The following is a 23,437-nucleotide window of genomic DNA, read 5'->3' as shown; positions in this document are numbered from 1 at the left end:
TCCTGTTTGTTTCATTTTGATTGATCTCCCGAATCTTCTAAGACATTTGAAATACTTCAAGTCAAAACAAAAAAGATAGAATACAAAAAGGCTTTGAAGGCTTAAATAAAGTATTAAAGAAAGAATGGTAATTTTGTGTAAGAACGCTAGTTAATAAGAACAACAGTGGGCCATATTTATTTGGGCGCTCCTTCTTGATATTTGGACAAACGTGTACGACGAAAAATTATAACAGTAGCTTAAGTTCACTAGGTTTATTTGTTTCCAAACTGATTGTTAAGAAAATTTTCCATCAGCTAAATCAGTCGAGAAGAAATTTTATACAATCATATACATACTTCAAACAGGCATCCGAGGAAGTGCTTTCCGTGTAGGGGGTTTATGAACAATATCTTGAGTTCATACATTTTCTTCACAATTTTTGAAAGATTTTGCCGCCGTACCCTTTGTCCAAAAGTAACGTGGGTACGCCAGCTGCGAATACAATTTTGAACTTATCATAGCAACTCATGACTGATGGGTACTGTATAAAAATGAACTGAAAGATTTTTCCTATTTCCATTATTTCCCTATAAAAATTTAATTCAAATATTTTAAAAACTACTACCTATTAAACACAATATTGTTGTTTTGTTTAATTTAGTTGTGCTGACCTAACGCACATTTTCGTGAAGCGGCGTCAATGATCAAGGGAGATAATTTCTATAGAGCATTCCAACAATATCTAAGAAGATAAGATTTTTTGGCAGCAAGGCTGAAATAAAGACATAAAAATAACAAAACAGCTGGGTATCAAAGCAGTTTTTTACTTTAACAAACTACAAATATTTTGTAAGTAAAGCATAATAATAAGAATACATTATCTAATTCAATATTTGCAATTTTCAAAAACAACATATATATACAAATGTATTAAAAACAACAAATTTATATACAAATGTATTAAAAACAACAAATTAATTACAAAAAGCAAAATAGTTAGAAAATTTCCAATAGCAAAACAACAATAACTATTTAGAAAATCATTATATATAAATATAATACATAATTAATGACTTAGCCACGATTGATAAGTTATGTTAAACATTCTCTTTGATGTCGATGTACCATTATGAAGCATCATGCCTCCAGATTCATGCTAATTTTAATGAAAATTTTGAATATGTATTATAAAGGTAAGATATTGTGAAGTGAACAAAATAAGTTATTTAAACATTGCTAACGGCACTAACGTGCCACATAAATGACAAAAAGCGGGGTCAAAATAGGCAAAACATAGCCCCCTTACTGCGTTAGTCAAGTAGTAGAAATAATGTGAAAAATACTGCAGAATCATTAATTAATCGTTTATAATATATAAATTATAACTTAATTAAATCTTTTTACTTTTCTTAAAATCTTATTACATTTTTCTTAAGTTTTTTTTTTCTTGAAATATTTTGACACATCTGGAGGCATGCAGATTTAAGACATATTCATGAGGCATATCTTACTTCCATCCCAAGAAAATGTCAATTTATACGAATTTATATTTTGACAATGAAATGTCTAAAGCATTGCCCAAAGTCAAGAAGCACCCATACTGTCATTTTCTCCTATAAAAAAAATATATTATTTGAAATCTTTAGATCTAAACGTAAAAAATAAATCAAAATCATAACATATTAATGTAAGCAAAACGTCCAGCATTTTACAATTGACAAATCTAACAACTATAAAAAATAACAAGATTTCTATGTACAACTTCGTAATTGAAACGAACCGAAGATCATGCAGCATTTGATCGAATCAGTGCAACAGACAAACTTCTGCCAAAAAGCGTTCTAGTCTTCATTGAAAGTCATTCTAGACAGAAACAGGCGTTGGTACAAAAATAAGCTTATTGTTAAAGTTTTTAATATTTATTTCGTATCGTCTGGCACTCTCTCAGATTGATCAGATTTGTTCGACTTCACAGACCCCGACCTCCCCACATGCACTTTCAGCGTTTCATAACCGGGATTTGTGTAGCTAGGTGGCGCCACTGACATGTACTCTACGTCTTTCTCACTTCCGGTGATGCTATAAGCTGGAGGATTCATCGGAAGGTCACTGTATGCAGGAAGTTTGATGTCTATATCACATGGGGTTGCGTAGATATTGTTGTCATAAGCGGGCGTTGGTGGACCTTGATGACGTGCGGTTCGTCGTTTGCAGCATAAGAACACCATCACCGCAAAAAGAACTAGGAAAATACCGCCAATGATCGGTGCAACTGAAAAAAGATGCTATCTGTAATATATACTGAAAGAATACAATGCAAATGTGATTTATTGATTTCTTACAATTTTGAAGTTTAATGATAGAGGGTTTATTCACCCTTTTTCATGCATTAGCCTCTGCATAAACACGGGGGCGGTAGACTTACAGAATGACTCTAAAGACTCTTTTTCCCAATGCCCCCGCCCAATTCCCCACCCCCATTACACACATTTCTTATTGTCATTCATTTGATCCCCTATAGATAAGATCATTATGTTTTGCATTTATCAAGATAGATCTGATCTATATTTATTTATTCATTTATTTATCTATTTGTTTGTTTGTTGTTTATTTATTTATTTATTTATTTATTTATTTATTTATTTATTTATTTATTTATTTATTTAATTTATTTATTTATTTATTTATTTAATTTATTTCATAATTTATTGTTTATTTTTTGGTGAGAAAATTGCCACTCGTCGTTCAAATTAAGCGTTGATCAATGGTTAGTACTTACTAGTTTAAGTAAAAAAAGTTTTGCAAAATTTCTAAAAATTTAGTTTCAACATATTTTTACTTATCTGGATCATTTCATAGCAAAAATAAACAGTTGTTGACTTCATGTTATCATTGGAGAGTTAGAAATCCAAGCTTATAATTACCCTTTTAAATAATTTATAAACAATAGTGGCTTTGGAAAACATTGAATATTGCGGAAAATATTTTGGTTACATATTTCAACGAAATTCATAGTAGCATGAATTTAAATGTTTCGCCATTAAATCAGTCATATTGCTTAAAGGCTTGTTTGTCTGTTTGTATGTAAAACTGACATCATTTCTATGAGGTTTAATGCACATTTTTCTTACTTATCAACATAGTTTGTGGTTTGTCCTTTGATCGATTCTTGAGTCCTTGCGGCATGTCCTCAATGGATGCGTCTGTAATAAAGTTACATATGAAATTAAATAAAGCAGCAAATCTCCCATGTAATAATAAAATTGGGATTCAAACTATACATTTTATAAAAATGGCTACGATAAAATGTTGATTTTTGCTATACGTGGCTTATCAAACATGGCGAATCCGAAATTCGCGACATCTTTTGCCCAATAACCAGAACCAATAACATTTAACAATAACCAATTTACATTTACTTAAATAACGTTGTGCAGAAAGTTTTCAAAATTTACCAGGCAAAGTAATCGACAAAATCTGTTTACAAGTTTATGAATCAATCATACAATAAAAATAATTTCTTAAAAGACAGCAAACTTTTAGCAACCTCGTTAATACATAAGATTGGTTCAGATGAACAAATATATATTTTTAGAATCCCATACATCAGAAAATACACAGTGTGGAAAAAATGCGGCGAAATAAAAACAAACAGGAACAGATTTACTAAAATTAGCTACTGTAGTGTAAATACATAGAAGCGAAAATTTAAAAATCAGATCGAATCTACTGATCAATTAACCAATTAATTGATTTATCCATAAATCAAGCAAGCACTATCAACACAATTAATCAATCAAACAATATTTTTTTCTTTCTTTTCTTACCTTCTGGTGTGACAGATATGCGAAATCTACAGAAGGCAGAGTTTCTGTCATAATCTTGTATATGATATGTCAATGGGTACACGCCAACCGGAAGTACTTTTCCGTTCAGGTCTGAGCAGGTTTTGTAAGCCACGCCTACATTATCATAAGAGATTGGCTCCTTCCAACGAACAGGATAATTCTCGAAAACGTAGATGTCTTCCGGGCATGATTTAAATATTGGTGCAAATATATCTAAAAATGAAAGATTTTTTTTTTATTTATATTACTAAATGTTGTGGTTACAAATTTATACAACAGCAAACTACCTTTTGTTTGAGAAAAAAGTGAGATGTCTTAAAAGATTGACAGCAGCCATGTATATTATTAGTTATAAATCCTTTTGACAGGTTATATAACCAGGAATATTTATAACGAATTTATAATACAGCAACCTTTCTTTCTTGAGAAAAATGTGATATTTCTTAGTAATTTGACAGCAGCCGTGTATATTATTAGTTATATAGATTTTTGACAGATTATATGGCCCTATATATACGGTCGTTTGAAAATATATGGCCGTATATAAATGGATGTTTGCATCCTAGCGACTCGGGTTATATTTACTAATAGCTTATAGAGGGCCATATAATCTGTCAACAATCTTTATACGAGTAACTATTAATTTAAATGTCACGATTATCCAAATAAAAGTGATGTTACAATAGGGAAGTATAATAAAATGTCAAGTAACTTTCGATCTTCTCAAATAAAATAATTCTGCTGTATTATAAATTCGTTACACATATGTCTGATATGGTACATGGCCGTGTATAAACAATATTTGCAATATAATTATATAACCGTCATATAGCGGCTCTGGTTATATAAACTTTCAACGGTTTATAATGAGCCATACAAACGGTAACACATAGAGGATATTTGTTTAGTTCAGTGTAAGATCGGAATATACTTCACCGAGTGAGCACCAAAAGGTATATTTCACGAGTGGCGCAGCCACGAGTGAAATATGAACTTTTGGTGTTCACAAGGTGAAATATATTTCGATCTTACACCAAACTAAACAAATTTTCTTTTTATTACATGCAAAGAAACGTTTTAAAAAGACATTAAACCTAATACTGAATGAAAAGCGCGCCAAATAATAATACAACGTGACTTCATTTACGACGTCATGTCATTAAGTTGGTACCCAGTACTGTGCACGCTGATATTTCACTGAAATAACGTAAGGGGCTTAAGGTAGTACACCCCTAATGCACTGTCTCCACTTTGAAGAGTATTCAAATAGGCTAAAATCACTGTAAAGTGTATTGAAACTGAGGGGGCGTGGGTTCAAACCCCAGAAGAGGCAATTTTTTTTCTTTCTTTTTTTTCTTTTTAACATTTTTTATTAATCTCTCAGACCCCCTATGGAAGAAAAAAGTGTTTTATTTTAATTATATAATTATTGTAGGTATTTATTTACTAAATAATGCCAAATTTAATAGCAAATATGATACCAGATATTTTCAAAGTTTAATAAAATAAAAACTAAACGGTAAAAGTATTTTATATTTTGCAAGACCAACAAATATACATAAAAGAAAATTTAGGAAAACTTTGAAAATAGCCCCTCATTTTGGAAAATTTTAGGGTTATTTTAAATAAGGCTTTTTACATAGGGAAATGGTCAAATTAGTGTTAAAAGTGGGTGGGGTATGGTTACATTTTTATACATATTAAAAACATTTCGTTTAAAAACAATCATTTTGCTTGTTTAATTTGTTACCTAAATGTCATTATTTATTTCTTAACAATGAGCAAAAGGAAAACATTTTTTTACAATGATGATATTATAGATTATTTAGAGTTTCCTCATTTCTGAAAAAATCCCTTCTAATGGCAAAGTTTTAGTTCATAAAAATGTCCATATCTCATAAACCACACGGTAAATGTTGTTTAAATTTTGCAAACAGGTGACATTTAGGGCATATAACTGTCCTATGTTGTCAAATTTACAATTCCTTAAAGTGCCCATTAGGGGTGTACTACCTTAAATTCAAAACAGTGAAATTATCAAAGTGGTAATTCCACTGTTTCAAACAGTGAAATTATCAGTTTTATATCACTGATATATTTCTATAAACCACCGAAAAGCATGTAATAAATCTTTATAACTAAAACTTAACGCTTGTTTGCTTTGGTTATAGTGCTGGTTTTGGTAGTTTTCACTACAGATCACGGCAGTAAGCCACAATGAATTCACCAGAGCATAGTTCAGCCACCTGGGCATGCTGTCAAGCAGTTTACAAATACGGTTTGCCTTTGGTTATATATCATAACGCACAAACAAAAACACATAAAAACTATTTCCAGGAAGAAATCTTACCGTGTACAGTAACTTTGAATGTACATATAGCCATGTTCCCGTATTTATCTGTTGCAAACGCCTTGATGACGGACACTTTTCTGGAAGCGTCCTTGCAATGACAGTGTTTTACAAACCGTGGCTCAAATCTCACCTATTATTATGAAATAAGGAATTGATTACAGATCCAGTAACACATTTTTTATGGTTTTATATCATAAATATGATGCTCAAAAAAAGATTTATTAATATTGTAAGTTCCAAAAAGCATTATTTATATAAATATTACCGAATTTAACATTTCGTGTAAAATAAAGGGAGGTAATTAGAATTTTGTTTTTTTATAACGTCTTCGTCAAATTTTTCAATAAGAAGTGAATGCATTTATTTTAATGATTACATATAATGTGCACAAATATTTGCAGTACATATTTTACATATTCTTCGGTGTTTGAAAATTGTTTTATAAGCATAGTTCTATATAATATAAAATTTCACTTAAGTGTGGTATATATGTGTAGACACTTTTACCACTTAACAAACTGTCTTGTACCCCTATGGTATACGATAAATAATAGACTTGCATATCATACTGAACGGCCTCCTGCACTATATCAAAATACAGTAAGCTTATGTCATACCTTTTCAAACATACATATTGCATATTTTTTGTAACGCACAGTTTGTTTTTTTTTTACTTATTGTTTGTCTTTCTGAATAAAAAAATGAAATTGTTTGAAAAAACCTTTTCTTTATCAGAGATGCGTCTTTTAATTTCTGAAAATATAAAGAAAATACTCATTTAAATGAATATTTCCCAAAGAAAGTTATGAAGGAGCACGTGCTTGTAAAAAGAACGACAACTCTTTTTTGATTTAGCGAAGAAAATAAACATAGTTACCTCCAATGGTGCGTTCTCTGAATCCCATGCCAGGATGTGGGTATTCTCTTGATCAATCCATGAATAATCCTCGTAATAAGTTGTGTTTAAACGGAGAACACCGGTAGGACACCTATAGAGCGTCGGTGGTACACGGGATGGAGTTTCTATAAACGTTTGACAACAAATTATTATTTACATTTTTTTTTTTGGTTTTTGACACTTAAGATGAACACAGGTTATTTTATCCATCTGGTCATTTTTTTCCCTCCCAGGTCCGATACTCGTGCCTGTGTGCAAGACCATGCCATATCATTTTTTATGGAGTCCCAAAAGTGACACGAGTATGTGATAAATATAATATTTTCATAAATTATGAAGTTTTTTTTTTTTCATTCCTCATATAAGGTAATTCTGTAATATTTATGTGTGACATGTTATTTGGCCGATTATAATACTGCATCTATGTAACGTCGCTTTTAATTGGATAATCGTGACGTTTCCATGGCTGCAGTCGATTAATGAAGTAATTTCATTTTTGCCTTCAATAAAGGCACTATTATAAATTGGTTATAAAGATTCTTGACAAGTTAAATGGCTGTACATATAAACAGTTACTTGCAATATCATTACTGATAAAAAATAGTAAAGTAAAATTAGAATTTTTGAGCAAAATAAACTTAGAATAAGAAAAAAATTAAAGAGTGTGAGGTTGTATTTCATCCTTCAGATCGAACCTGGACATGTCGGGCAGCACTGTCCTGGTTTGGTAATCGGATCCCTCCCATCTCGACACTTAATGGTCGCGCATGACATAGATGTACACGTAAAGTCCCCATTGTACATGCACGTGCAGTTCTAAAAATAGAAAATAACATTAGACGACATAAAAATTCACATACACAAAACACTTAATGACTTAAACAGATCCGTGTTACTGTAGAAAGGTGAACGTGTGCTGCGTGCGTTCGTGCGTGTGTGCGTGCGTGCATGTTCGGGTTCCCGCAACATGATAACGATATAGTACAACGCCCAAGCTCAATGTCATGGCTCTTCATATTGTAAAAACTGTATTTGTTTGTGTGTTTGTTTGTCGACGCATCAACACCTACTTGGCCTAATATATAGTGTTCGTGACTTAAGTCATACAATTAAAGTTTTGTTTAAGTTATAAATCATTGTTTCTGATGGAACTGAGACAAAAAAGCTCTCTATGAAAATCTGCGATAGAGCACATCTGTATTTAACATGTGATAATACCCACGGACTAAACTAAAAATCAGCCTCATAAGATTCCAGTGGTTCTAAAATAAACATATATGTTTGCATATAATTTATGTAAAAATTGGAACATTTAAGCTGCAAAATTGATATTGCATATTTGCGCACATAGAACAATTTAATTATAAACGTACTTCGCAATCATTCGGTTTAAACTGGCCGATTTCGTATTGTCTGCCCAAGTATTCACAATAATCAACTTTCTTCCTTCGGCACGTGGTAGTACAACCTTCTTTGCAACAGACTTCATCTATTCCACAGTCACTGTTTCTCGTGCAGTAAGTAGCACAGTAGGGTTGTTCGCCAACTGGCACCGGGCACATTTCAGGCTGATTGACTATTTAAATAGAACGATGATAGAATCAACAGTAAATTCATATTTAATGTTCATTTCATTTATGATTGCTTATTAAATAATATGAATAAAACATTTAAAGGATTTATTTGATGCAATTCCAGCCACCATCCGTTTCCATTGTTTCAGAGACATATGATAAAAGCGACACCTATACTGATACATTTCCTAAAGAATTGATCGGATTTGTTTGTATTTTAATACTTCATTTCTGTTTGTTATAAAGCCGCCAGCTTGTATTGATCATGAATAAAATATACTTTATTAAGGCAGTGCGCATGCGTTGATCAAGTTATGTAACCCACGAAAACCGGTTTATAATAATATATTTTTTTCATTTTTTTTCTACTTTAATTGAACCACATACATTCAGAATGCTTGAAGTGTTTCAACTTTAACGTAAACAAAGCCTTTATTTGAAGACATGTTTAATTCATTCAAATCTGTTACAAATCGTTACGGACATTGAACACGATTTAATTGATTTGGCTTCTTTGAGTTCAAATCCCGCCTTGGACTTTTGATTATTTTATTTGAGGTAGCAAGCTAGTCCTCGGACTGTCAGCGGTGTGGGTGTGAGAAAATATAAAAATGGTCTACCTCCACGAGTTTACCTCAAAAGTTACCATAACGACCCTTTTGTCAACTTTACACCCTTACGAAACAAAAATGATTTGAGCCGCGTCACGACAAAACCAACATAATCAGTTTGCGACCAGCATGGATCCAGACCAGCCTGCGCATCCGCGCAGTCTGATCAGGATCCATGCTGTTCGCTTACAAACCCTATTACAAGTAGAGAAACTGATAGCGAACAGCATGGATCCTGATCAGACTGCGCGGATGCACAAGCTGGTCTGGATCCATGCTGGTCGCAAACCCATTATGTTGGTTTTGTCTTGACGCGGCTCATTTGTATTCCATCCATTAGAAAAGCAGAAACTAGACATGAAGACTGTTTTCAGCTCTTCAATAATTACTGCCATAATAACAGCGATGTTCACAATAATTACATACAGCGATGTTCACAATAATTGCTTAAAGACATGTTCACAATAATTGCTTACAGACATGTTCACAATAATTACTAACAGCGATGTTCACAATAATTACTTACAGCAATGTTCAAAACAATTACTAACAGCGATGTTCACAATAATTACTAACAGCGATGTTCACAATAATTACTTACAGCAATGTTCAAAACAATTATTAACAACAATGTTCACAATTATTACTTACAGCGATGTTCACAATAATTACATACAGCGATGGTCAAATATTTAATTATAGAAATGTTTACAATAATATTTTACAGAAATTTTACAATAGAAATGCTCACAATTACTTCTTACAGAAATGTTTACAATACTTTCTTACAGTAATGTTTGAACAATAATCACTACAGTTATGTTCACAATTATTACTTACAGAAGTTATGTACAAATATTACTTACAATAATGTTCACAATATTTTCCTACGTAATTTTCATGACAGAAACAGTACTCGAGGGTGTCATTTCTTAAACACGTGCCTCCGTTCATACATGACATCTCGCATCGTGCTACAAACGAGAATCAGAAAAACTTATTTGTAACATTAGTGTTGGAGAATTTGATCAAACTCGCGACCCCTGGCCCCAAAAGGTCTTAAAGATATTCTTCAAGCTCAAACTCAAATCTTTCAAAATTATTTATTGGTGAGAAACTGTCATAGAATATACACTGACCAATAAAAATCCTGGGATTTGAGACAGGACTAATGAGAAAATATTTTATTACCTTGATGCCAGGTTTTAAAGTAAAGGAGTATTACTACTGCACTATAGTGATTGCTTTTTTAACATTATTATTATTTTAATCATTATTATTATTATTATTATATTTATTATTATTATTATTATTATTATTATTATAAATATATTATTATTATTATTATTATTATCATCATCATCATCATCATCATCATCATCATCATCATCATCATCATCATCATCATAAGCGTCATCATCATCATCATATCATCATCAGCAGCAGCAACAGTAGTAGTATAATTATTATGTACTTACTTTGTTCGCATCTCTCTCCATAATGACCAACTGAACAGTTACAATATGGTCTGCCATCCTTCACAACACAATCACCGCCATTTTCACATTGACAAATTGCTGCAGACGATAATCAAAAATCTTTTAAAATTCCATAATTACATCTTATAAAAGGTGAAACAGTTTTTCACTATATGCATGCTTTTTCGTGTGTTCATTTCTAAGACAACACGAGCCCATGTTCTAGACAAGTAATATTGTACGGAGAAAAACTTACTTATTTTAACTATTATCATTTTCAAAATGAATAAACACAGTAAGAAACTAGTACACCTTTTTGAGCTGAATGTTTTTTTCCCTTTTCTTTTATTTATTCTTTTTTATTTTTCATTTCTTAATTAATTAATTAACTCACCTATTTCACTCACGCATTCATTCATTCATTCATTCATTCATTCATTCATTCATTCATTCATTCATTCATTCATTCATTCATTCACATTCATTCATTTGTTTATTTATTATTTTATTCTATTTATTTATTCAGTTAATTTTTATTATACTTTTTATTTTCTTATATTTTATTTTTATTTTAAAAAAAAGGATAGTTTTATAGGTTTGCATAAAACATTTTTTAAATTAATTAAATGTGTAGTTTTTTACTCACGGATTTCACAACTTTTCCCTTCAAATCCTGCTGGACAGACGCAGTAATAGTCATGGTAAACCTTCCGAGGTGTTCCACCATTCTGGCACTGCATGTGACCGGTGTGATTACCTGTATTAGTTTATTAATTGACTGATTGTTAAATTAATTTAAGCATGCCTTTTAAGTGATTCAAAATTATTCCTATTTTATGCACGTAAACGAATAATAATACTTTTGTTGAACTATTTTTATGTAGCCACGCGTATTGTTTATCCAGACGGTTCTAAAATTAACGCTATAAAGGACAGTTTTTGTGAAAAAGACTCTGAGAAAATTTCAAATTTATGCAATCTCATTGAACGAAAAAGTAATCTTGTTAGCTGAGAACATCTTAGACGTTTCTGAACGTTTTCGATGACGTGAAAATAGATATGACGTCATGATAACTTTATGAAAAATATAATGAGCCGTGTCATGACAAAACCAACATAATGCGTTTGCGACCAGTATGGATCCAGACCAGCCTGCGCATCCGCGCAGTCTGATCAGGATCCATGCTGTTCGCTTACAAACCCTATTACAAGTAGAGAAACTGATAGCGAACAGCATGGATCCTGATCAGACTGTGCGGATGCGCAGGCTGGTCTGGATCCATGCTGGTCGCAAACCCATTATGTTGGTTTTGTCGTGACGCGGCTCATATGTATATCTTACGACATCGCCCATAATAATCTTCCTCGTAGCCAAAACAACACCTTTCATAGCATTTGTAGACTGAGCATCTACTCACCGAGAAACACATTCTGTGAAAAATATAAAAGAGCAAGAATGTAATTACATATCAATCAAAATATAATAAAAGTATTGATGACATAACGATATAGCGATACCCGTTAATTAGTCTATTATCTCTGGAAAATTACGAAGATTCGTTAATATTGCAGGAAAATTATCATCATGTTTCAATGAAAGGCTATTCTCTAACAAATGTTATATACTTGGAAGAATTTTACATAAGAAGCGCTGAAGAGCTATAGGTTAATGACATCATATCCAAAGTGATATGGGTGTTTATTCACAACATATACACCCATATCACTTCGGATATGACGTCAATAAACAACGTGACGTAGTGATCATTCTTTTTGTCGGTGTGTAAACTTTCAACGTATTGCTATTTCTTAATGCTCGGTTTAATTGCTCAAATGTTTAATAATTCATCGCTCATGCCAATGCGATTCTTGACGATGTTACTGTGCAATCTGAGAGCTGAAATCTTCAGTATCATGACAAGGAATTCAAAGTTCAATCATTATCAAAGCTACAATTGAAAATATAATACGTAAAAATCCGGCAGCGCAGTTAAGAGACGTGACAATTATTTGCTCCAAGTCCTTAAGGTGCTCATTAACATATGAGAAATAGGTGGGAATTTTTATGACGGGTGTATTGAATTGGAAAGGTTAACAATCCTACCTGCATCCTGAAACCCGTCCGAAATAGTAGACGTTTTCTTCCTCGGACTCGGCCATACTGTCGTCATAATAATCGTATTCATCGTCATCGTCGAATTCGTGGCAACATTTAATCGAGACGCACGTGCCGTTCATTGATACCAAAGAGGAGCAAATGTTTGTTTCGGTGCTGTTGTGTGGGCAGTTAGCCGGCTCCTCCGTACTCCAATCACTGAATAACATGTAAGAATATGTTTAATGTTAACAAAAGTTCACCTGATGAGAATAATTCGGAAAGTAGTACTGTTCAGAATCACAGACACTTGTGGTGTGGAGTTTAAAACGCTTAACTGGAGTGCAGGTATTAGTTACCCGTACTCCAGAGCATGCCCATTGATTGGCTCATTTTTGCTGGGGTTTACATATTGTGGCGGCAAAGAAAGGGAAAGCGACAGAAATATCATATTCAGGTGTTCGTTCATTGGTTCCTTTTTGCCGGGGTTTCATATTGAGACAACAGTGAACGTGTTTTTATGTTTGACTATGCTACAAAAGAGAAAGAACATCAAAACCCTCGGCAATCTGATTAATACTCGGGGGCTGCGCTCCTCGTAAAAATCAGATAGCCTCGTGTTTCGATGCTCTTTCTATTACTTGTGAATGGTTGTATATGTTACTAAAGGCCAGCAAAAATGAACAAATCAACGGGCATGCTCTGGAGTGCGGGTAACTAATACCTGCACTCCAGTTAACGCACTGTGCATGTATATGTATACGATTTAATTCTGACACATTTTCAACAGAAAGCTCCCAAAACTATGATGCAATAATAGGATAACGGGACTATTAGTTAGTGAATATATAAAGTACAGGTCGGTTTGAAATATATGTTTGACCTATTACAAGACCAATTTTGAATTTAAGAGGTAAAGTTTAAAAACAACAACAAGTATTTTCTTCATATTTTATTTATTAATGATTACTACCATATGACACCACCGTATGATACAGTTGTGACCGTGATCTTTTTAGTAAATAGGGTAAAGTAAATAAGTACGTTAATCATTACCCATTAAAATGGATGTACTTTATTTTATTATGTATTTTTATTATTCAGTTTAAACACGATATGTTCTAGATGTTTTCTAAAAATAGTTTCGCCAGTCACGAACAGCGTTGCTCCACTGAGCATGCGCAAATCGCAATGGGTAAAAATGAATTACTCATGATGTTGGAAAAGATCCAAGTACGGAAATCCGATCAATCTATTATTTCAATGCAAATTACTTGTTTCGCTTGTATAACATAACTACATGCACATATATATAACCGAGCATGACTTTACATAGTTTATGCACAACATCTCTTCTAAATAAACGTATGCACTTACATTTGTATATAGAAATTGAACCAATTTGCACAAGGCCCGGGCAAAAGAAATCAGTGCATTTTACTCTCAGAGCATTTTACTTTGGGAAAGATATTCTTTTTTGCAAAATTGCATGGCCGATACCTATTGTTTTATCCAAGTCTTTTCATTTAACAATCCAAGTCTTACGTCATACGTCAGTTAATGGCAGATTTACATTTTTCTACACAGTTATGCATACCACCCTGCCAATAAGGAAGTTAGAACCGTAATTCAATTTATTATTTATTGGCTTGTACATTATACTTTTTCAGTATACTGAACAATTTAATAAAAAAAAATAAAGCATTTCAGACATCTTTATTCAATGATGAATCATTAACTCAATTTTGTCCATGTTCGTAAATTGTCCGGGGAAAAGAATAGTTTGAGAGGCGAGTTGCCCAGGAGCAAAAAATGTCCATGAGAGAAATTGTCTAAAATGGGAGTGGAAATGCCAATGAGAAGAATTGTGCGGGAGAGAAACATGTCTAGGAGAGAATTTGTCCTGGTTCTTTTCAATGTACATCATAAGTCGCAATAAATGAGCGGACATATCTTGTAAAGGTATGTGGGTAAATGAAATTTCAAGGAGAGGAAATGTCTAGAAAAGGAAATGTCCAAAAGGGTATGATCTGGGAAATGAAATGAACAGGGGAAAATGTCCGTGGATGAAAATGATTGGGAGAGGAATTGACCGGAACATTCAGATCTATTTCGCTGTCCATTTTCAAACATATTTCATATTTTGGCCTTGTTCGGGGTTGTGGGAATCCAGGATTTGAGATTGTTATTGTTATTTTAGATTTGTCGATCCGATAAATCATTTTATAGAGTTACCTTAATGCAGGAGTGTTTAGGGAATTTACCTTTCTTTATGCTTTTTACATTATTTATGACATGTTCTATTCGAACGTTTTTAAATATTATGAAACTTCCTTGTTATTAAATTTAAGATATGGATATTTGCCAAGTTACAACATGACCTGTCCATTTTTTAAGCTTGGACTATAAATAGTTCAAACAAAGTACTCTAAAAACAAACTTGTCTCTTTTCATATTTTCATAAGTTGCGTAATTCTATATCAAAGTTTAGACTAGTGTATTTAAGCTTGCTGTATATGAAGGCTTGAAAATTATTTCAAACACTGTTAGTTACCCGCGTCTAATAAATATTGGCGGTTTAAACACCAGTGTGGCTCTTATCCAAGACCTTTTAGTTGAGAAGCAGACAGTCTAATCCCCTTATCACTTCTCGACATTTTTTTATATTTCTTATTTGAATTTTTAATTGTGATTTATAAAGATCAATTCAGAAGTGTATCGTGAATCGTTATATCATTTAACACAAAACAGTTAGTCTATGTTTTATTCTATTTCTTTTGCATCCAAAATATGAACTGTTTAATATCTTTACATTGATGCGTCTATAGTACTGGCAAACATGTTTATAGCGCGTCTTAACGTTTTGTTTGTATAACGCAAAAGACGCAGAATATAAAAAAGCAAAAGCGACAGGTGTATGTGATAAAAAAAGATACATGCAGAAATATGTACAAAATATCAAACAAGGTGGTTATTATCATCCGTTATGTTATCAGGCAAACTAAAATGAAGGGCCAATACACTTTATTGAAGAAAAAAAAAATAGAATTACAAAAAGTTATGGCAGAAAATAAAACCTGGACCGACTTTTGTATTTGTTTTTCTGTCCCAACAGATCATAAAAAGGCACTCGGTGATTACGTGTATTCAAGTCATCTGCTACTTTAATAGAAAAACAATATTTTATGTTACATAGCAGTAAATTAAAATGATATTATTTTGGTGAATAATACGGAAATAATTGATTCTTTTCTTATCTTTTTTTTTATAAGTACGGTGATAACAGTACTGCGACTGTCTAAAAAATCAAGCTAAAAATAAAGCTAATAAAAAAGACCAACAACAATCATATGATGTAACAATATATTTATTTTTATGAGATAGTTATGTAACTTTTACGTCCGCATATACATGTATGTTTATTGTTTATGTGCGCTATAATATCCTATTCAAGTGCACTTAAATTTCCCTATTCGTTTGTTTGTTGTTTTGCTGTACTTTTACTGAGCCACGAACGGGCACCTGCGTAGAACCACCGGCGTTTCGTAAGTAAGCAGGATAGCTTCCTCAAATGAAAAAATCCAATGTCCCTGCCGGGATTCGAACCTACAACGATAAGAGGCAAGTGGTTTCATGTCAACGACCTTAACCACTCGGCCACGGACACCCACTCAGTTAATTTTGAACCCCTATTAAGCGACCACCTTTGCTTAGTAACATATTTATATATAGTTGAATCACTGTTTAACGACAGATAAATAATAAGGTAAATATGCATATCTTGGAAACAGCTGTGTTCATTAAAACAACATTATAACAACAACGTGATTTTCTACATGGATATCAATAATACAACGTAAAATGTTGTTGTTCAGGTTTTTTTGCTAAGATAAAGCGTGCTTGTTTCTGAAAATTATGAAGTGGTGGCTTTATTATTTTCCTTAAACACGCTTTATAGAGTCAATTTACTGTACATTTGAGCCGCGTCACAACATAATGGATTTGCGACCAGCATGGATCCAGACCAGCCTGCGCATCCGCGCAGTCTGATCAGATCCATGCTGTTCGCTATCAGTTTCTCTATACTTGTTATAGTGTTTGTAAGCGAACAGCATGGATCCTGATCAGACTGCGCGGGTGCGCAGGCTGGTCTGGATCCTTGCTGGTCGCAAACCCATTATGTTGGTTTTGTCATGACGCGGCTCAAATGTTGATAGAGTTTTAAAATGATTCAGTTTATATGATTAATAATAATATTTTGTTCAAGAACATTTTATAATCTGCTATATATTGATATGTCATATCGAATCATGTATCTAACACTTACCAACAATTAACTTATTCATATAAAACTTGGTTTGTTTTTGAATACGAAACTATATAATATCAATAAAATTATTCATGGTATTACCGATCTTCAATTATAGACCAATTCACTTTAATTTGTAAATAACTTGGAATATTAAAGCGCTGTTTTATAAGTCGGAAAATTGGAAAATTCAAAGCAAATTAAAAATGAACGAGAAAATTAAAAGAAATATATATTTTATCATTGACAGTTATATGTTTTATTTATTTAATTTAATTTAATTTTTATTATTTAAATTAGATTTGATTTAATTTGAATTAATTAAATTTGAATTAATTTGATTTAAATTTAATTATTTTATTTATTTTATTTTATTTTATTTTACATTTTATCATTCTATTTTTTATTCATTTTGTTTATTTATTTTTAAACTGTTGATCGTTTTGTTATTGTAAATTTAAATAAATTATAGCCGAAATAGATATATTAATACTGTATGTGGCAGTCAAGTGATTTCGATTAGTAACTTAATATATCACTAAGAACTAACTGGACCAAACTAGGCCGCACTGAAAAATTCACGAAACTGTACTACGTTTTAAACATTTCCACATTACTTATACACTGCTAAAACAAATTCAATTTTCTATCAAACTTTCAACATCAATTTTTCTCAAAAATAAATTGACCTACTATTGCTCAGATGAGCTCGAGCCCGGAGTCGGCGTTTTCCTATGGTCAATGTTTTTTAAAGAAATAAATGTCTAAATTATTCATTTTGTCAAACTGATGCCAATAAAATTGATTCTACTGATACAATTTACAGATTATATAAGCTGACGAACCTCACATGGGCTTATTTTAAACATACAATGTTAGCTCGATTCATTTATGATAGAAACTTTAAGCTTCTTTCAGCCACAGAAAACTGTTGAGTTTGCTTTCTGGAGCTCACTAAAGATGATATCATAACAGGTAATACGGTCGACACCCCGGTAGGGTTCTAACCTGTGACTCCTGAATTGAGAAACGGACACCTTAACCACTAGTCCACTGATATACCGTATATCATCATTCATGGAAATATTGTTAAAACACGTCCTCTTTTGCTGAATATATTACTTTTAGCAGACTAGCTACATGGTTTACAAAGCTGGTGAAGCTGAGGATTATAAACGATGTGAGTCCACGATGCCTCCGATGCCAGCAGAGCATTGGCAATGACTAAAGTATTGTTCGATTTATAATCTAGTTAAATAAGGTCTGAATTCTAAAAAAAAATCAAAATTGTTCTATATACATTTTCACTTCCGCAGACGACAGTTTTGATTTAAAAAAAAAGAAACTTACAAGTCCCATCTCCAGCTCTCTGTGACCGGAAGTGCTGCCGCTAATATAACCAAAAGATAAAATCCTTTCGCAGACGACATTATTTTTCCTTCACAAATACAGCGAAAAATAGTTCGTTACATCTGATACTTGAGGCCGATTGATATATTTAACAAGTTGTAAACGGATAAGCTTCACGCTTCGTATAACCCGCATTGTCACGTGCTAGGTACATTCGGACCTGTATTGGGAAAATCGTTATGAAACATGGATTTTTTATATAAGAGAGGGTATAATTTGCCGGCGGGTGAACAACTGTTACATAACTCGATAAACAAGATAAGTCCATTAAAAGTTCAAAATCAAAAGAACAAGGCTGGTAGATACCGGTTAAGAATTGTTAGCTCTACAGAACTTAACTTGCATAATTTGAGTTTCACTTAAGCTTGCTTATTTTAAAGCTTACATTAGCTTGCATAATTAGAGCCTTACTTTAGCTTGCGTAATTTGAGTATCACTTTAGTTTGCATAATTTGGGTGTTTAATTTGAGCCTCATATTTGCTTGCATAATTTGAGACTCACTTTTGCTTGCATATATATACCCACCCTGCTTATTTCAGTAATTGACTTACTCTTCTTAGAATTTTAAAGCGCTCATCCTATAAAAAGGGGATACGGACAAAAGCCCCCCCGGACGAAAGCCCCCCTGTCTAAAAATGACAAGGTGGACAAAAGCCCTCCCATGAAATTTACACATAGGACAAAAGCCCCCCCATAAAAAAGTAAAAGTAGGACAAAAGCCCCCCCCCCCCCATAGTCAATCTAATTTACATATAGTGTATTAAAGTTGTGTTTTTTATGTGTTTTAAAGATATGTATGGACATCACATGAAGGTGACAAAGTGCTAAGGATATTAATTTGATCCCTTTGCAAAAGTGATTAAAAATTACTACTCTTCTGACCCTTGTTGTGTATATGAAAATCTATGAATTTGGTATCGCATGCATGCATTATTTAATCTGTTATCATAAACTTTGTTATCACTCCAAATATACATTATAAATTAACATTAAAACAAATTCTTTTCATTTTAATTTAAAAGTTTGTGTGAAATTTGATGAATTTGAGCACCTGTGAGTGTGAAAAAGATGGGGGGCTTTTGTCCTACCTGTATTTTTGATGGGGGGGGCTTTTGTCCTATTTGAAAATTTCATGGGGGGGGCTTTTGTCCACCTTGTCATTTTTAGAAGGGGGGGCTTTTGTCCGGGGGGGCTTTTGTCCTACACTCTATAAAAAGCAATGGCTAAGAAGTCAATATTAAACAATATAAATACAATCATAGCCCTGTCAAATTGGGCTGACTTCATTCTTATTTTGGTTAAATCTTCACAAAATGTCTTAAATTTTTCTGGTATGAAAATATATGATCTTTTCAATCGGAACATCTCGGTTATTACCAATAAAGATTTTTATCCGAAGTTTGAAGGAAAGGGCCGATAAGATTTGATTTTATAACACAGATTGACGCGTCCTGGTACAGGAATATTTGCATATTATCGCCTTATATAATACAGCGTAACGTCTATTTAACATGTTTTAACAAATTAACATTTAGACAAACTAATATACAATTAAGATATTAGGCACCTAAATGGAATTTTGTAAATGGTACATGTTTAAAAATTGAAGCATTGCAATTTATAATTGATAAAATTGTTTCAAAATTTGCATAATAAGTGAAAATAAAGAAACTCAAAATATTTTTATTAAATGAAGTATGCTTAATTTTGAGTTTTCTGCTCTAAAAGTTTCAATCCATGCAAAGTTTAAACGTTAGTTTAAATTTTCCTTCTTACATAAATTATCTTAAATTTCCGATCAGGGATGTAATACCTTAAATGAACGCAAAGGCAATATCACGATGCAATGTTGTGGAGAATATTTACAAAATGTACTTTAAACATAGGTTTACATTGAATTTAGGTCATGAATTGGACTTTATTTCAAAATATAAATAAATAAATGTTTCGTGACCTACTGAACGATGACTAAGGCAAAATAAACCTGGGTTAAGCCTCTTAGTACACTAAAAAAATATCTAATGTCCTGGTTAACTACCCAACATTTTTTATATAAAAAAAATCTTACATAAATATATAGAGAGATTCATTTAGGTAATACATGTAGAACTACGTTTGTATATTTTGTTTTAAAGGTTTTGATTTTGACGAGCGACAGACAGGATGAGGAAAAGGTTATCACTTTTTGCAGGTAATTGTTATTCGCAGATCCAGAGGGGTAGGGGCAGGGGGTCATGACCTCAACCCCTTTGGGATTTGGATGGTTTGTCTGAGATTTGAATTTAAACTTAGTGTTCTTTAAACGAAAATCAGCAATATTTGAATCACGGCTCCGTCCTGAAAACTAGTATAAATGCCCGCCCCACCCCCTAAAATATTAATACGTATGCATACCTGTGGTCAAAACAATACAAATGTACTATCTACCGTATTGTAGTTTAGCAAAAAGAGCGTTTTGATGCAGTTTGATAAGCAAAACGTTGAGATAATTTGACATAAAAAAACCCTTACCAAATTCAAAGAAATCATCACAGTCTACTTTACCAGGCGAACATGCACTTGTTTTTTGAGAATAAAGTTAAGACAATAAGATTATTAAGGCAGGCCTTTCTGAATTACTAACCAGTAGTTTCCAATTTCTCCAAGAGAGCTATTACTTATCTCATGATTTCTGAATCAGCATCGAGAGCAAAATGACACTTCATAACCAATGCCTTAGATCAACTGACACTGAAAGTTTTGCCTCGTTCGAGAATCTAGCCACCAACCCCTGAATAATAAGTTCGATGCTCTTCCATTTGAGCAAAACGGACACAAAATATTAATATGACTTAAATGTCAACATCATAGCCCTGTAGATATTGACATAAAATAAATGCATTGTTTAAAAGCCCATTTTTACCTAGAAATGCTAAAATTTTTATTTCTGAAAAAAAAAACTATCTTTTGTGTGTCGTAACAGTTTCCAAAACATACTCATATGCTTTATACATAAATCGTTTGCTTATTTTGCAGAGGATGCAAATGGTATATTTAATGAATAAATATTTTGCATGGTGGTTAAAATAGTACTTTGATTACATTTTGCTACCTTAAACGACACACAACTGCATGTTCAGCATTATTTTTTACAGTTTTTTTTATCAATTATTAAAACGTTTTGCATGTCTAAAGAAATGCAAAAGTATGGATTTGAGAGGTAAAATGTGCCTATAATGTTTACCATGTACATATGATCTTATCTCAATATAATTAAAATGAACCAAGTGATAGCAGTTACTTATTTTTCTAAATTATAAAGATATTGTGAAGGATCTGCCAAATGCCAAATGATAAAGATAAAGTTGTGTGATGAAATGATAAAGATAATGATGAACTAATAAAGATAATGTAGAAATAATAAATACCAAATGATAAAGATAAAGTTGTGTGATGAAATGATAAAGATAATGATGAACTAATAAAGATAATGTAGAAATAATAAATACCAAATGATAAAGATAAAGTTGTGTGATGAAATGATAAAGATAATGATGAATGTTGATTAGAACATCAGAATGTTTGTGTTGTTACGATAATTAATTCAGGTTAATGATTATTTGATAAAAGATAATGATGAAATGATGGTGATATCATCAGAATGTTTGTGTTGTTATGATAATGAGTTCAGAATTATAATGATAATACTATAAAGATAATGATAATGATGATGATGATAACATCATAATGTTTGTGTTGTTAAAAAATGATTTCAGAATAATAATGATAATTTGCTAAGATAATGATAATATAATGATAACGACGAAATGATGATAGTCGTCGCTGTGTGATAATGATGGTTTGATAAATATAATGATGAAATGATAATATGATTTAAGAATGATAATGGAAATTTGACAAAGATAATGATGATAATAATAATACCAGATCGATTCGATGGTATACATATTAATGTATTATTTATGTCATAATTGGTGAGGTGATATTGGCTATAAGTCTAACAAACGCAATGTCAATTATAATGTTGTTATTGGTCGGCGATCCGCTTTTGGCAACTTAAATGTAACATTTGCTATCACAGTATAGGTAGACCGCTGGCGGATACCTTTACCTTAATATTGACGATTAAGCTCCAAGTTTCCAAGTCTCTTTAAGGTATTGATAATTGGTTCCTTCTTTATACTGGTTCCTTCATTTTAAGCGGTGCATATCATAGACTGTGTTCAACACCAGACGGTGTTAGGAACACTATTGCTGGGAACATATGGGTGGTATGAAAATCGAGGATCTCGAACAAAGTATAGCCTACTTAACTTCCTTTAAGCAGAATGAACCCAAACCTGTATTCGTATTCATTGTGGAGGCAAGGATATAGGCCTTAAAACATCTTCGGCTATTATTGCGGATCTCAAAGTAATCATAGATATTATCAGAAGTAAGTTTCCATATACAAAACTAATTTGGTCACATAATTTACCATGGCGATCATGGCGTTATATCACGCTGACCGAGCAAGAAAACGTATAAAACAGCTCTATAGTCACCTATGTAATAAATGGCGGGGTCACTACCTAAAATACCGTTATATAAACTCTAGCCCCAATGTTCTTTAGGTACGACGATACACACTTGTCTCCCAGTAGCTATAATATATAGTAGAATCCCTCCTTAAGACCACCCCGGAATTAAGACCACCCCGCTATTAAGACCATTTTTTTAAAAGAATGGAATTTTCTGTTCTTTATATCAATGGTTACATGATCCAGAATTAAGACCACCCCGCTTATCCACTTTTAAGACCACCAGATTCGGTCCTAATTCATTGTTTTATTCTTAATTTGACCTCACTATTTAGACCACTGATATTTAAGTCAGCAC

At 32.4% G+C, this 23,437-nt stretch overlaps 1 protein-coding gene across 1 annotated transcript; it reads right to left on the bottom strand.

Annotated features, from left to right (window-relative positions):
• Positions 1-239: 239 nt before the first annotated feature.
• LOC132746175 (uncharacterized) lies at positions 240-18,658 on the bottom strand. Its single transcript, XM_060735253.1, has 13 exons — positions 18,499-18,658; positions 12,849-13,058; positions 12,087-12,175; positions 11,391-11,501; positions 10,745-10,843; positions 10,133-10,240; positions 8,455-8,657; positions 7,777-7,897; positions 7,061-7,206; positions 6,181-6,313; positions 3,810-4,043; positions 3,114-3,185; positions 240-2,254 (listed from the first exon to the last, which is right to left on the bottom strand). The coding sequence occupies exons 1-13, from the start codon at positions 18,576-18,578 to the stop codon at positions 1,902-1,904; spliced, it is 1,959 nt and encodes a 652-aa protein (XP_060591236.1). The 5' UTR covers positions 18,579-18,658; the 3' UTR covers positions 240-1,901.
• Positions 18,659-23,437: the final 4,779 nt, after the last annotated feature.

The sequence above is a fragment of the Ruditapes philippinarum genome, unplaced genomic scaffold (assembly GCF_026571515.1).
Source record: "Ruditapes philippinarum isolate M1 unplaced genomic scaffold, ASM2657151v2 ctg7631_1_1_1_1, whole genome shotgun sequence".
NCBI lineage: Eukaryota > Metazoa > Mollusca > Bivalvia > Venerida > Veneridae > Ruditapes > Ruditapes philippinarum.
The sequence above is the reverse complement of the archived record's forward strand: the minus strand, read 5'-3'. Positions and strand labels throughout refer to the sequence as shown.